This window comes from Gymnoscopelus microlampas (genome assembly GCF_963454915.1).
Source record: "Gymnoscopelus microlampas genome assembly, chromosome: 8".
NCBI classification, from domain to species: Eukaryota; Metazoa; Chordata; class Actinopteri; order Myctophiformes; family Myctophidae; genus Gymnoscopelus; species Gymnoscopelus microlampas.
In genome coordinates this window covers 21,158,343-21,173,941 of record NC_139945.1, presented here as the reverse complement: position 1 = coordinate 21,173,941, position 15,599 = coordinate 21,158,343, and the positions used below count along the sequence as shown (strand labels likewise).

Here is a 15,599-nt window from a genome sequence, read left to right as displayed (position 1 = left end):
GGTGTTATTCTTAAGCTGACCTGGAGCAGGTTGATATTATCACTATGGAGACAAAGACACGTCTGTTTCACAGTGAGAGGGGGGTTGTTCTCACCTACCTCCTCTTCAACCTGCGCACACGCACACGCACGGGCGCGCGCGCACACACACACACACATACTGTACTTAAGTAAAATGTTGAGGTACTTTTACTTTACTGGAGTGTTTCCAATTTGCAGTACTTTTACTTCTACTCCACTACTTCTCAGAGGGAAATATTGTACTTTTACTCTTAATTATTTGACAAATTTAGTACTAGTTACTTTGTAGATATAAATGATTACATTATAAAACATGCATTAACCACTTCAGCCCTATTTTATACCTAGGCTATTTGAAAATAGCAGATCTACAAGCTCACAACGCGTCGCATCGCAACGCGTTGTGAGCTTGTAGGTCGGCTTTTTTCAAACATTTTAGTACTTTTACTTATGGTACTTTAAGTACATTTTGATACCAATACTTACTTTTGTACTTTTACTCAAGTCAATTTTTAATTCCGGACTTTTACTTGTAACAGAGTATTTCTACATTGCAGTATTGATACTTTTACTTAAGTAAAACATTTGAGTACTTCTCCCACCACTGACACACATACACCCACACACACACACACACACACACACACACACACACACACACACACACACACACACACACACACACACACACACACACACACACACACACACACACACACACACATACTGTATATATCCCTGTTGGTGTGGCTTTGAAACAACGCCTCGGTATCCGTTTGATGTGCGCGAGGTCTCCGCTGAGTGGGCCTCAGAGTGTGTTGTTCTCCATGGGAACACAGAGTGGGAGGATAGGATACAGAAAACTACGTTACCCGTACCAAACTAGCGACAGGAAACACTGTTTTCTCCCCTCCCACTGCACTATTACAGTGGCCCCGGGGTGTCACGGCGCGAGAGAGAGAAACAGTCATGTAACGAAAAGGTCACAGCTGTGTGTGTGTGTGTGTGTGTGTGTGTGTGTGTGTGTGTGTGTGTGTGTGTGTGTGCGTGCGTGCGTGCGTGCGTGCGTGCGTGCGTGCGTGCGTGCGTGCGTGCGTGCGTGCGTGCGTGCGTGCGTGCGTGCGTGCGTGCGTGCGTGCGTGCGTGCGTGCGTGTGCGTGCGTGCGCACCGTCAAATACAGCATTCCATCCCTTATGAAACCCTCCCGATACCAAAGCACAAAGGACATGAAACAGTGGACACACTGTAACATGTGTAATTGTGTATAGTCCATTGATTTTGACAGCAAAGTTTTAGTTTCAGTCTAGTTTTGGTCGACTAAATATCATAAGATTTTAGTCGACTAAATCTACAGTTGATTTGGTTGACTAAAAATGCTTTTGGCGGTGCCTTGATGCTGTCGTAATGGCTGATTTTACACTTGGCTGCATGCTGAAAATAGCCGATCTACAAGCTCACAACGCGTCGCAGCGCGACGCGTTGTGAGCTTGTAGATCGGCTATTTTCAATGCGCAACACCTGAGTGCAACCAAACATAAAATGACTTTTCTTTTAGTTCCACTGGATCTCTTCTCCACTAGTACCTCAATAACATTTTAGTCTAGTTTTTATTTGTTGACGAAATTGTCAATATATTCTTAGTTTTAGTCATCATAACTTAGTTTTTATTTCGTTTTTATTTTGTTTTCGTCAGTGAAAAAAGGTAGTCGACAACATTTTTCGTCATAGTTTTAGTCGACAAAATCAACACTGATCTGAATGTGTGCTTATTTGATTCATGAGTGCATCTACAGTTTGTGCCAAAGTGCGTGCGTGGCTTCAGATTGCATGTGGTATTGTGCGAATGTGACTCTGCTGTATGCATCTGTTGCTTTGGGCTTTTGTGCACGAGCCCCTTCGTGTTGCAGTGCCTCGAAGCCTAATATCTAAGCTGTGATGCTTGCTAAAAATAACGGATTTTGAGGATAAATTAGGCGTTATTGCGGTGGCGTAGCTCATAAGTGTTTGCTGAATTTGATTAGCTTAACAAATCACTGAGAGCAATATATTCCTCAACTCCCCGCCCGTGCCAAGGTGGTGACGAGGAACAGATTCCTCAGGCTGACGCCGGAATTAGATCAGAGCAATCTGGAGAAAGTGTTTTTGGAGGCACGAACAAATGGATGCCCAATGAAAGGAGATTGAGGGAGTGAGAGACAGAGGGGGGAAGGAGAAGAAACACATACAACATGGGAAAGAACGAGAGAGTGAGAGAGTGAGAGAGAGAGAGAGAGAGAGAGAGAGAGAGAGAGAGAGAGAGAGAGAGAGAGAGAGAGAGAGAGAGAGAGAGAGAGAGAGGCATTGCAGTGAGATGGCGTCATCTGGTTATGGATGTAATTAGTTGTTGTTGATATCAGTGATTGTTTGATCTGAACGGTTAGATGTGTTTGTTTATTTAAGTTTCATGTATGTGGTTATCCAGTGTTATACTTGTTTGATTGTAGGATTGTGTAAATTGACTGACACTTCCCTTCTCTGTATTCTATATTTCACATGTTCATTCAAATTCAATATTTCTCATCCGGGACGTGACTTGATATATATAGTTAACTTTAAGTCCATAATCTCCATTGTAATATGTGAAGTTAAATTAGCTCTGTTGGTTTAAGATAATTAAGATTTTTATTTTTTACTTTTTTATAATGATAGGCAAATAAACCCCTTTTTTCTTTGTTTAACCAGGCAAGACACTTAATAAAAGATTCTTATTTACAATTGTGTCCTGGCAAAAGGCAAGGCCTTTTGAGAGAGAGAGAGGGGAAATAGAGGCTACACAAGAAATCAATCAGGTTAAAAGCAAGTAAGCACAAATAGCAAATCACGAAAGCACAGCAAAAGAAAGAGCACAATCAATAGATAAAAAAAACAACAACATAAAAACAATAAAACATAATGAATGGCCATTACGATGAAGGCAGTGAGACAAGCTATCATATGTGTACAGGTACAGTATCTCAGGGATTATGACAGCCACACAAATGAAACCTAACAGTACTGCATACTGTAGCTATTTCAAATGTTTCATTTTGTCTCTCTCTCTCTCTCTCTCTCTCTCTCTCTCTCTCTCTCTCTCTCTCTCTTAAAAACCCTAACCTGAGTGCAAATTCACGTCTGCCCGTGCTTCCTGTGCCTGACTTCCTGTCTCTTATTTCCTGCCGCAGAGGAAGGCGAGTACTTCCTGAAGGTTCTGATTCCCAGCTACGCGGCGGGCTCCATTATCGGCAAGGGAGGGCAGACCATCGTGCAGCTGCAGAAGGAGACCGGGGCCACCATCAAACTGTCCAAATCCAAAGACTTCTATCCCGGTAAGAGAGACACCGCTGCTCCCTCTAGAGACGTAAAACACTGGCCCCAACCAGGGATGCCAGATCTGCTTATTATAATATCCCCGCAAGATTTTATTTGAAAATAGCCGATCTACAAGCTCACAACACGTCGCATCGCGACGCGTTGTGAGCTTGTATATCTGCTATTTTCAAATAGCTGATGTATATGTTAAAGTGCTCATGTGGCCCATAGTCGCTTCATTTGGGCTGGTTTTCCTAGACCTGGTTGCTTGTTTCTCTCACAGAATCTGGCAACACTGGCCCCAAGACTTATATACTGGTTTTGCCCTGCGAAATGGTGAAAAGGGCCCCGGTAAACGCTAAGAGTCACAACGGATGAATGGAGAGGAGGAGGAGCGGGATGGAGGGAATTATTGCTGGATGAATGGATAGGCAGATAGATAGATAGATAGATAGAAGGGGCGGAATTGATGGATGGTTAGGTTTAATGAAGGACGAGCTGACCGCATTTATTAGTGAAGGGTCTTTAAGTGCAAAGGTTGTTGAACCGTCAATGAAACATTTCCTCAAGTCGGGATAGATTTGTGCAAATCTTTGAATATATATATATTTTTAAGCGAACATTTTTAACTCTGTTACAACTTCTGGGGGGTCCCTGGAACAAAATATTTTGAGATGGGGGGTCCATGGCCAAAATGTTTATTATTTTTTTTAAACTGTTAGGATTTAGAAGATATTTTTAGAATCCCCAGAAGCAAAGATTTGAGTTACAAATGTTCGCTTTGAAAAATATATATTCAAATATTTTCACATATTTTCACGATTTCTTTCAAAAATTGCAGATCTACAAGCTCATACAGGCGTATGAGCTTGTATGAGCTATTTTTGAATAGCCAAAGAAATCTAAAGTGACACAGATGCGTTCCCGGTTAACTCTTACTAGAGTAAAGACTGATTCAGTTTTCTTTGGGTCCCAACTCTGAGAGTGTAACATGGATCACGTCTTAAATAGGTCCATTTTTACACTCTCAATTTTTCCATCCAATAAAATCAACCTGAGACAAACCTGAAATTCTTCCGTTCATAACACCCCTATTTTGCACAGGCACATATGGCTCATAAATTGCACCATGTCAAATCACTTCGTACAGTAATTAAATCTTGGCTCCATACACATAATGTATCCATTTGTTACTCTGAGAGTGACATGTACCCAACTGAACTCTTACGGGGTCCATTGGGTCACATTTGCACTCTCGCAGAGTTAAATGAACACCGCCCATTTCACAGTGATTGGCACCTGGTCTCGCACTATGCATGGGAGAGCCCAGTCACATTCTCCCCACATTTACAATGTCATTTGTATCACTGTGTAATAGAATTATGTATTTATAGGGACTACTTCTGTCTCGAGCGCGTGTGTAGTGTGTGTGTGTGTGTGTGTGTGTGTGTGTGTGTGTGTGTGTGTGTGTGTGTGTGTGTGTGTGTGTGTGTGTGTGTGTGTGTGTGTGTGTGTGTGTGTGTGTGTGTGTGTGTGTGTGTGTGTGTGTGTGTGTGTGTGTGTGTGTGTGTGTGTGTGTGCGTGCGTGCGTGCGTGCGTGCGTGCGTGCGTGTGTGTGCGCGCGTGAGAAAGATGGCCCCAGACACATGTGTTGTCTACATGCTAACCCTCTCAGGGACAGGGGGTTGGGGGTCTCAATTGAGCTCATGTTGCACACACACACACACACACACACACACACACACACACACACACACACACACACACACACACATGCACGCGCACATTTATATCCACACACACCCATGACGAGTACTGGATTAGGGGCTCAGAGGTGAAATTGTATTTGTCTAAACTCTTAATTCAACCCTGACATGGCGTGGTGGTGGTGTATGTGTGTGTGTGTGTGTGTGTGTGTGTGTGTGTGTGTGTGTGTGTGTGTGTGTGTGTGTGTGTGTGTGTGTGTGTGTGTGTGTGTGTTGTCCTGTTCATGCTGTTCTTGTTGTGAGCTGGCTCTTTTCTGGTGAATAGGTTTGGATTGTTTGTACAGAAGACAGGAGTGGCAGGTCAAACAGTACACTTAGAGCAGAACAGACATGGCACAGGCTGCAATAAGGCCCACTCAAGACAAAACTAAGATGCACGGGATGAAATAACCCAGGAGAGGCCTAGCAGACTAAAATGACTAAGCCATTAGCGGACTGAGAAACCAGCAGTGGTGGAAAAAGTACTCACATTTGTTTTACTTCAGTAAAAGTAGGCTATCAATACTGCCACGTAGATATACTCTAGTAGAAGTCCCATATAAAACTTGAGTAAAAGTACAAAAGTATTGGTATCAAAATGTACTTAAAGTACAAAAGTGAAAGTACTCATTATGCCCCATGTCCCATTTCACAAGTTTTCAAATGTATGAAAATCTTTAGAAAATATCAGATCTACAAGCTCACAATGCGTCGCATTGCGACGCATTGTGAGCTTGTAGATCTGCTATTTTCTGTGGTTAATGTATGTTTTGTAATAATAATCAAAATCTTCTAGTAAAATCAAGTAACTAGTGGAGTAGAAGTAAAAGTACTGAAAATTGAAAATACTCAAGTAAAGTAAAAAATATCCCCAAATTGTACTTAAGTACAGTACTTTTTTTTTGTTACTTTCCACCACTGGAAACAAGTCACATATTTGATCCATACAATGTAATTTACACAGTATATTGTGCTTTAGACCGTATGTGGTCAATTGTTGTTATTCACTTTGGGTTGTATAGCATCAGATTTTGACTGTATGTTGAATAGCATTGCCTGATTCAAAACATACACACAAATGATAATAATTGTACATGTTTAACTTTGACTGCACTGCATTGTCTATCAGTTGCACTCTTGCATTGTCTCTGATGTAATATTTAACTAAGTGTTGGGTATAGCTATCTCTCAGCTTGAAGCCTTCCAGACATGTGTTGGTGTTAAATGAGGTCGATTCAAAACTAGATTAATTACTTTAATTAGAGGTGGGATGAATAACAACTATGGGAACAGTTTCCATATTATAGAACATTCTTAACTAAAAGTCAACAAAATATGTCCTATATACAGTCATTTCATATAAGAAATATAGTTAGCAATTGCTTAGGATTTTCCCAGTACTTTTTCTCTGAGGGAGCTTAATTTTGGGGTGAGAGATTCTGCTATCTGCAGTCTGAAACACAGTTATGCAATTTGGTTGCTTTTCTTGCCATTTCTACAACTGAATTCCACATTAGAGCTGGTTCGCGTTTGCTCTGTCCACTGTCATGGATTCATCCAGTGGTGGACAAAGCATATACTCAAGTACATACAAAATGGTGGACAAAGTATATACTCGAGTGTGTGTGTACGAAATTATTCAAAAGTACAAATTGCAAAAAAAAAGTACATTTTCTTTGATCTATTGAAATGTAAAACATTTCTGTTTTTAAAGAAGACTTTTTCAATAGTGAAAATAGCGGTGCGATTCATAATATATTTGTGGACGTTTGGGTCCTAAGAGTCTCTTCTCGCTTCCTAGAAATGTAGTAGGAGCCAAAAGGACAGTATTTGTATTTAATTCAGCGGAGTGAAAGTCATATGCTTGCACAGAAAACAAACACTCATCCCCGTTCCATTTGTGTCTCAGCCTGGCCCTGCACTGTATTTTATCCTGAACCTCAGCACCTCCACACTGCATCAAGGTTTTCCAGGCAATCTGTTTGGTTTTGAACTTCTCGGGTTTCGCTGCTTGCTGTTGTTGTGTCAGTGTGTGTTGGGCTCTGTGTGCGAGCTCTGTAAACAGGCTCTCGTTGTTTGACACGGGGCCACGAGACCCCCCAGCTCCCTGCCAGCGACAACAGATGCAAGGTGCAAGAGTGCTCCAAGACACGTACGGCCACGGCCACAAGCGCTGATATGCAGGCACGCGCATGCTTCCACCCATGCACTGCAAATTTGGGTTCATCTAAGTCTCAGAGTGTACAAATGGAACCAAATGGACCCGCTCCATTTGTACACTCTTGAGAGCTACAAACCGGTAGAGTATTGTTACTGTGTGTATGCACAGTACACGCGCGCACGCACGCACGCACACATACACACATGCTCTTTTACACACAGTAGCCTATACTGTGTGTATATGTGTGTGTGTGTATATATATATATGTGTGTGTATATACATATATATATATGTATGTATGTATGTATGTATGTATGTATGTATGTATGTATGTGTATATATATATATATATATATATATATATATATATATATATATATATATATAGTGTATACACACACACACACACACACACACACACACACACACACACACACACACACACACACACACACACACACACACACACACACACACACACACACACACACACACACACACACACACACACACACAAGCACGGCTGCCATTCTGTTAGGGTTTTCCAGCCAAAAGTGGTGAGATGCTGAGAAGACCTTGTTGAAAAGAGGAATAGACACAGGAGAGAGAGAGAGAGAGAGGGGGGGAGGGAGGATGGGAGGATGGGAGGATGGGGAATGAAAGAGAGAGTTGTAAGACCCCATTCTGTCTCCTCTACTTGGAGCAGGAGGGGAGGGGTGGACTGAAGGGGCTGTGTGTGTGTGTGTGTGTGTGTGTGTGTGTGTGTGTGTGTGTGTGTGTGTGTGTGTGTGTGTGTGTGTGTGTGTGTGTGTGTGTGTGTGTGTGTGTGTGTGTGTGCGTGTGTGCGTGTGCGTGCATGTGTCCTTCCTCCATGCTGAAGCGGGCATCTGTATGCAAATGAGACACGGTTCTTCCTGGGTGACAAATCAAAAGGCCCACCTGCTGCAAGTGTGTGTGTGTGTGTGTGTGTGTGTGTGTGTGTGTGTGTGTGCGTGCGTGCGTGCGTGCGTGCGTGCGTGCGTGCGTGCGTGCGTGTTGGAAATAACAGAACAGTCTAATGAATACAGTAGGAGGATTTGCAGTGATTTGGCCAGTCTTTCATTCCTCTACTCTTCTACCCTCAGAAGACATCAACCACCCACCCATCCCTCCTTCCTCCACCCTCTTCCATTCTTACCCATCACTCTCTCCACACCCCCCCCCCACCCCCCCAAAACAACAACAACAACGACACCCTCTTCTCAAAAGGTCTGGTAAAAGGTCACAGAATGAGTTGTCATGCCCTGGTTGTCTGTAATAGAATTTCATAAACACAGTGAAAAAAGGTGTCATGGAAATTTAGACAATGTTTGTGATTCTCTTTCCCAGCCAGCCAGTTGTTAAATATCCAGCTAAACTACTGGCATATCAATTATACATTCAGCGAAATATTACCCACAAATAATTAAAGACTATCTGAAATTAATGAGTTATTTTTTTATGAGCATAACTGTGCTCATAACGGAAATATAATAGTAACAGACGCAAAATAAATTGGGGGGAAACACATGTTTGTGTATTTGTATGTGTCAAAAGTCAAATCTTAATTACTTCCTGTCAAAAAAAATAACGGAATGTGTGATTACATCATCAAGTGAATGAATAATCATGAATCATGATTTCATTCACCTGTGTGATTCCCTCCACACAGCTGATTCTCATTATGGAGACAAAGGGCTGTTCTTAATCTAATTCAAGATGACGACTGGACGGTGCATTACAAACGCTCTCCTTTTAAACTCAGAGGACACTAAAATATGTACCTGAACACATTTGAGATAACATGCAAATAGGCGATGCAGTAACATATAAACATGCTTCAACACTGCCTCTCTCTCTCTGTCTCTCTCATTGCCTCGCGGTGTGTCGACAACAAGGCAGTCTGGTTGCATTTAGATCCTTAGATGCCATAGCCCGAGGGGACGGGACGGTCGGCTGACACTGTGATTGGCTGAGACACAGCCAGCCCCTGTTTTACTAGGAAGCTTGGAAAATAAAAGGTAGCGGGAAAGCCATTGCAGCTGGACTCTATACGTTCACACCAATGGAAAGGTGCTAGCAGTAGTTACGAGCCAAGACAAGACATGGGATACAAGCTAATTAGCAAAGAACAATATAGCATTTGAACATTCATTTCTCCATAATGAAGATGAAAGTATGATTTATCTCATGAAGTTCCCTCTGCTCATCTTCACTCCTGTCATCGTCACCCTTGCTCAGCATTCATCCTCTTGACCTCTTCGCTCACTCTCTCACTCCCTTGTCTCTTAAATCTGTCTCCCATCTCTACCTCCCCACTTTCTACCACCCCACTTTCTTCTACACTCCATCTCCATCCTTCGTTCCCGCTGTTTTCCTTCATTAATCCCCTCACTCTCTCCTTCTCTCTCCTTCTCTCTCTCTCTCTCTCTCTCTCTCTCTCTCTCTCTCTCTCTCTCTCTCTCTCTCTCTCTCTCTCTCTCTCTGCAATCTGTCCCCTTGTCACACACCACCCCTCTCACACCTCCACCCCTCCTTCACGGCCTCCCCTTGCTTTTCTCGCTCCCTCTATCCGTCCTGCCTATCCAGAGAATAGTGCAGTAACAGCACTTAAGCTGTGGGCCAATTAGCTAGGAGCAGCAGAATGGGCCCTGGACAGCTCACCATTCATTATTACTCTCTCTCCTCTCTCTCTGTCTCTCTCTCTCTCTCTCTCTCTCTCTCTCTCTCTCTCTCTCTCTCTCTCTCTCTCTCTCTCTCTCTCTCTCTCTCTCTCTCTCTCTCACTACAGATTTATTACGTACCCATACAATATATACTGCTTCCAAATATAGCCTCTCTCTCTGTCTGTTCAGTCTAGAGCGAGGCGAACGGTATATACGGAAGGACATCACAGTATTTTTTTTAACAACCTCGTGCCTGCAGGGAAAATGGAAAAAAAAAAAAAAAGAAATATCGTCTGTGCTTGTGCACGTGCACATGCATGTGTGTGTGAGTGGGTATCTCTCCCTCAAGAAAGAGGGAAGAGGAGGAGTGTTTTAAGAATACAGAGGCAAAGAATGTCAGAACAGTAAAATGGTAAAAACTTTGCATAAATAAAGTAATTCAAAGAAAGTGATTGAATTACACTGCAACCAGGGCACATGAAATATTAATTCCTGACACCTGGCATCAACCATGCAGGGTCTCTCCTGACCTCCTCTGCTGTCCCATCAGATCGTTGACCAGTGACATAGAGACAAACTAACATATGTAAACAAATCAGTGTTGTGTTTCATGGGTCAATTAGCTTAAGTGCTTTCCTCAAGCTATAGACAGCCTCGCTAACGTATTTCCACTGACACTGGGAAAGTGTGTTTAACTCTGAGAGCGTAACGTTTGACCCGCAACGTGAGGGAGTTTTACATGTTATGCACTTACAAACATGTCCGCCATGATGTTCCTGTTGTGTTGAGCGCTGTGAAGCATTGGGGTGAAGTGCGTTGCTCAAGGGCAAGTACCCATTCAGCTGACCTATTAGCAGGCATTCTGGTGGCTCGACCGGTTGGGCACAGAACACGTGGGAATTTTTGTCTCCCCGCTTATTGGGCTGTCACGGTCATGAACCTTACTGACGATTAATTGTCATGCAAGTAATTGCTATTAATTACATTACATTACATTACAGTCATTTGGCAGACGCTTTTATCCAAAGCGACTTACAATAAGTGCATTCAACATAGGTAGGGAACGAAACTACTAGTCACCAGAAGTCTTAAGTGCATTTTCTGCAAAAACAAGCAACCAAGAGTATACCTAGCGCTAAGGTAAAAGTGCAATATATCAGCTACCTACATTATTAAACAGATGAGACAAAATAGCTAAATCAATGTTAATGAAAATTAATGATTTAATGTGTGTAGTGGCGGAAGAAGTATCCACTTCATGTGTTTTTGGCATGGATGTTTTTTTGTTTGCCTTTTAGGTTTTGTAAAAATAAAATACAAAGGTCAGTTTTGACAAATAACTTAAATGTAATCATCCTTCACGCATAGCCCAACATCTTGTAATATCTAGTACAGAACCAACTTCAATAAGTAGAATTTCAACTATAGACTCTAGAATTAAACTATAGACTAGAATTAAAAAGAAGGACAACTCGCAACATGGCAACCACATGTTAATGGTTTATCTGAGTCATTATTCAGACCTCAAGTCTGTAAAACACAACTCTCATTAAAGGCTGGAATAAAGACTGTACAAAACAGCAACACCCTGCAGGCTCAATTGTTTATATGATTTGCATGTAATATATATTTTATGCCAAATAAGTGTAGTAATATATCAAATTGATATATGCACCCACCCACGCACGCACACGCACACACACACACACACACACACAAATAGGAATACAAATTCCATTGTGGGAGCTGGAAGCAGCTTCTCCACTTACAGTATTTGTGTTGTCCTGATTCACTGCTTAATCTGGCTGCATGTCTGATCACTTCTGATCACCCGTTTCTGATGTCTGTCTGTCTGTCTGTTCTAGAGCTCTCTCACTCCCACTCTGTTAGCGTTTATCTTCTCTCATCATTTTTATTTCTTTGCTTGTATCTCTCGCTCTCATATTATCTCCCAAACACACACACACACATTCCCCACGCTCAGCCTTTACTTTACTTAAATACTTTACTTTCTCCTTGTATCTCCTTGCCCTCTCTCTCTCTTTGTCTCTCTGCTTAGCATCGCTCAATGTTTCGTTTGCTTCCCCCCGGTCTGGTCTCTTCACAGAACGCGCCACCATTTTGCAGAGTTGTTTTAATCCTGGGCCATGATTGTGGTTTTGCTAAAACCATATTTATAAAGCACTTTTCAAAACAAGGTTACAAATTGCTCGACATAAAAACTAAATTAATATAATAAAATAAAATCATCAGCAGAATAAGAAACCAATAACATGTATAAAATATAAATAATGATATTTCAAAGAATGTAATTATGGAAAGGTCTTGATAAAAGAACGTTTTAAGAAGTGTTTTGAAGAAGACACTGATTTAGCAAGCCTGACCTCCTCAGTCCAGAGTTGAGGAGCCCTGACAGCACACACACACACACACACACACACACACACACACACACACACACACACACACACACACACACACACACACACACACACACACACACACACACACACACACACACACACACACACACACACATGCGGTTATGCATTGTTACGAAAGCAGATATTGACCTGGCTATCTCTCTCTCTCTCTCTCTCTAACACACACACACACACACACACACACACACACACACACACACACACACACACACACACACACACACACACACACACACACACACACACACACACACACACACACACGCATCCTGTCCCCAACTCCAGCCCCGGCTTTATCAACATTACTGATTTCACTGCCTTAAGCCTCTTATGCGGCTCTAAGCTCTGACTGAGAGATGAAAAGCTAAAATTTTACATGTCACGCACGCACGCACGCACGCACGCACGCACGCACGCACGCACGCACGCACGCACGCACGCACGCACGCACGCGCACACACACACACACACACACACACACACAAATATGAGTTTTCTGTTTTGTTAGCTATTTCCACTCATAAAACTGAAATGACTTATCCATTTAGAAACGCATCGAGTGTGAGCAGTCTCTGCACATCATTCATGTCTTGATAATGTTGAATTTGGAGTTTTAATCAAAAATTAAAACGTGCATACAGGTTTTTATACATATTTGACTAGTATTTCTTTACTTTGCTGCATATGGTGTAAAGAGACAGGAAAGAAGGAAGAAAGGGAAAGGGGAAGACTTCTACATCACCCTGAATTCTGGGTCCTTGGGGGGGTACCAGGGGGTCCCCAGCAAAGTTAGTCAATATAGCGTCACAATCATAACCACTTTAACCATATTTTATACTTCGGGCCATTCAAAAATAGCAGATATACAAGCTCATAGCGCGGCACAGAGTGCCACGCTATGAGCTTGTAGATCTGCTATTTTTGAAAAATCCCTGGCACAAGACATTTTTGAGATGGAGGGAGCTCTACAGCCAAACACATATAATTTTGGGGGTCCTTGACATGAAAACGTTTGAGAACCACTGACATATACAGTACCATACTCTAAGCTTCACTCAAAGTTTGTGTATTATTAAGTGTGGAGTGCATGTGCGTGCGTGCTTGCTTTTGTGTGTATAAGACAAGACGGCCCTTCAACTCTTCAGTTTGCTTTCATAGCTGTGCTTGTTTGTGTTTGTGTGTGTGTGTGTGTGTGTGTGTGTGTGTTTGTGTGTGTGTTTTGTGTGACGTCGTCCGAGTCAGGCAGGCTGGCTAAAAAGGCATGGTGCCGCTCAGTGCCAGGCAGTGCACTGTGCCATGGACGGGGCCACCATAGTGTCACCACTAACAGACTCAGGGTCATTTCAGTTAGATGGAGTTAGTTACTCTACAGCAGTGGCTTTCAACCCCTTTCATATGGTCATTTGAGCCACGGAACCACCATTTGATGAGATTTAGCCTCTCGGACCCAAAACGTAGATTATTTTGTTGTCGTTGGACATGATTTTGTCCACAATGCCATGCTGTGTTGATGTTGGTACCATAGGAGAGATGACAGGCAAACGTTGAACAAAATAACAATTCTTTAATCAAGTAATGCAGATGTTTAACAATCGTTTAAGAGTTGAAGATCTATAAGGGTCCATTTGGTTAGCAACTCTCTATCATTTAGATGGGGACCACCTGGAACCCCCTCAAGGACCACTGGTGGTCCCCGGACCACTGGTTTAGAACCACTGCTGTACAGTACATCGCCCTCATATGAGTCTTTGCAAGGCAACATTTATAGTTTGTCAAAAACAAACTGCTTTAAAAAAAAGAATTACTCCTACTCTTTGCCAATTATTAATTGCACAAAGTAAGCCACTTCATAAAACTGTATCAAATTAATTATTTGTCATTCATTGAATGATTAATGATGAAATTCCAGTATTTTGTTTTAAATATTTTTGTTAATTTAACACAGTGGTTCTCAAAGTGGGTTTCAGGGACCCTCAGGGTTCCTTGAGGGGGTTCCAAAGGGACCCTTACAGGTCTGTAACTCTGAGAGTGATGGGGGTCCTTGAAATTAAAAAACTTTGAGAACCACTGATCTAGCACAGCACATCATTAATGGCTTTATTTTTAGATACACTCTGCAAGTAGATTTTCATACTGTACCCAAATGAACTGAATTCAGTGTCAAATCAGAAATACACTGTAACCACGTGAACCCGCTTGTGTCCCTATTCTGGGAAAGGAGCGGGGAAAAATGAGCAAACCTAGTATAGAGCCCTGGGGGATCCCGGTCAACAAAGTATACAGGCTTTATGTGGTTAACTTTGACAGTGTAAAACATTTGCTCAGAGTTAAATCAACTCTCTGGATCATACTGTGTGGGAATAGACCCCCTATCTGTTGCAGTGCTGGCAGCCACCTGCTCCGCATTGATCTTCTAACAGTATACATTACCACCGCCAATCCTACCAAGATAGATGTGTGACCAGATGTGTTCAAAATTGGACACACTGTCAGCTCCAAACAAAGCACACATCAAATATTAGCCCACAATCTCCCACATGCTGTAATTGTTTGGACTGTTCTCTCAGGCTTAAAAAACACCCTGGCTGGCTTCCCAATTCTGGGCATGTCATTAGGCCAACATTTTTTTTCAATGTATCTTTTTTTCTTTTGCACAAATGGTGAATATAGCAGATCTACAAGCTTGCACAAAACTTTAAGAGCAAAAGATACCTACCTACTTAAGAACCACTTAAGCCCTATGTTATACTTCGGCTGTTCGAAAATAGCAAATCTACAAGCTCTTCAAGCTACTTCAAGCGTAGGGAGTTACGTGCGGTCCTTGCGAAGGTTCCGGTAAGAAGGGTGCCTTAAGCATGCACTTAACCGGTCAGAGCTGTCCTATCAATCGATGCCAGACTAACCGATTGTTCCACGGAACTCCTTATTAACTCAAGGTCATGCTCGCAAATGAATTGGCTCAGCCCATCAATAAAATAATGCTGAAAATGAACGTGAGCGTTCGTCACAATGTATCTTAGAAGCTATGTTGCTGTATCAGTGGTTTTCAAACTTTTTCATGTCAAGGACGTCTCAAAATGATATGTATTTGGCCGCGGACCCCTATCTGGAAATATTTAGTTCCAGGGACCCCCAGAAGCAAATTTGAGTCAAAAACATTCCCTTTAAAAAAAAAAAAAAAAAAGCTGCGCTATGAGCTTGTATATCTGATATTTTT

The 15,599-nt window shown here is 42.2% G+C and overlaps 1 protein-coding gene across 1 annotated transcript in view; it reads left to right on the top strand.

The window, feature by feature from the left end:
- The window catches only part of LOC311050396 (RNA-binding protein Nova-1-like), an 86,189-nt gene that overhangs the window by 23,226 nt on the left and 47,364 nt on the right, over nt 1–15,599 (top strand). Inside the window, exon 3 of the mRNA XM_084064469.1 lies at nt 3,222–3,365. Within this exon, the coding sequence (XP_083920595.1) occupies nt 3,222–3,365 (144 nt within the window). The remainder of the gene's footprint in view (nt 1–3,221; nt 3,366–15,599) is intronic.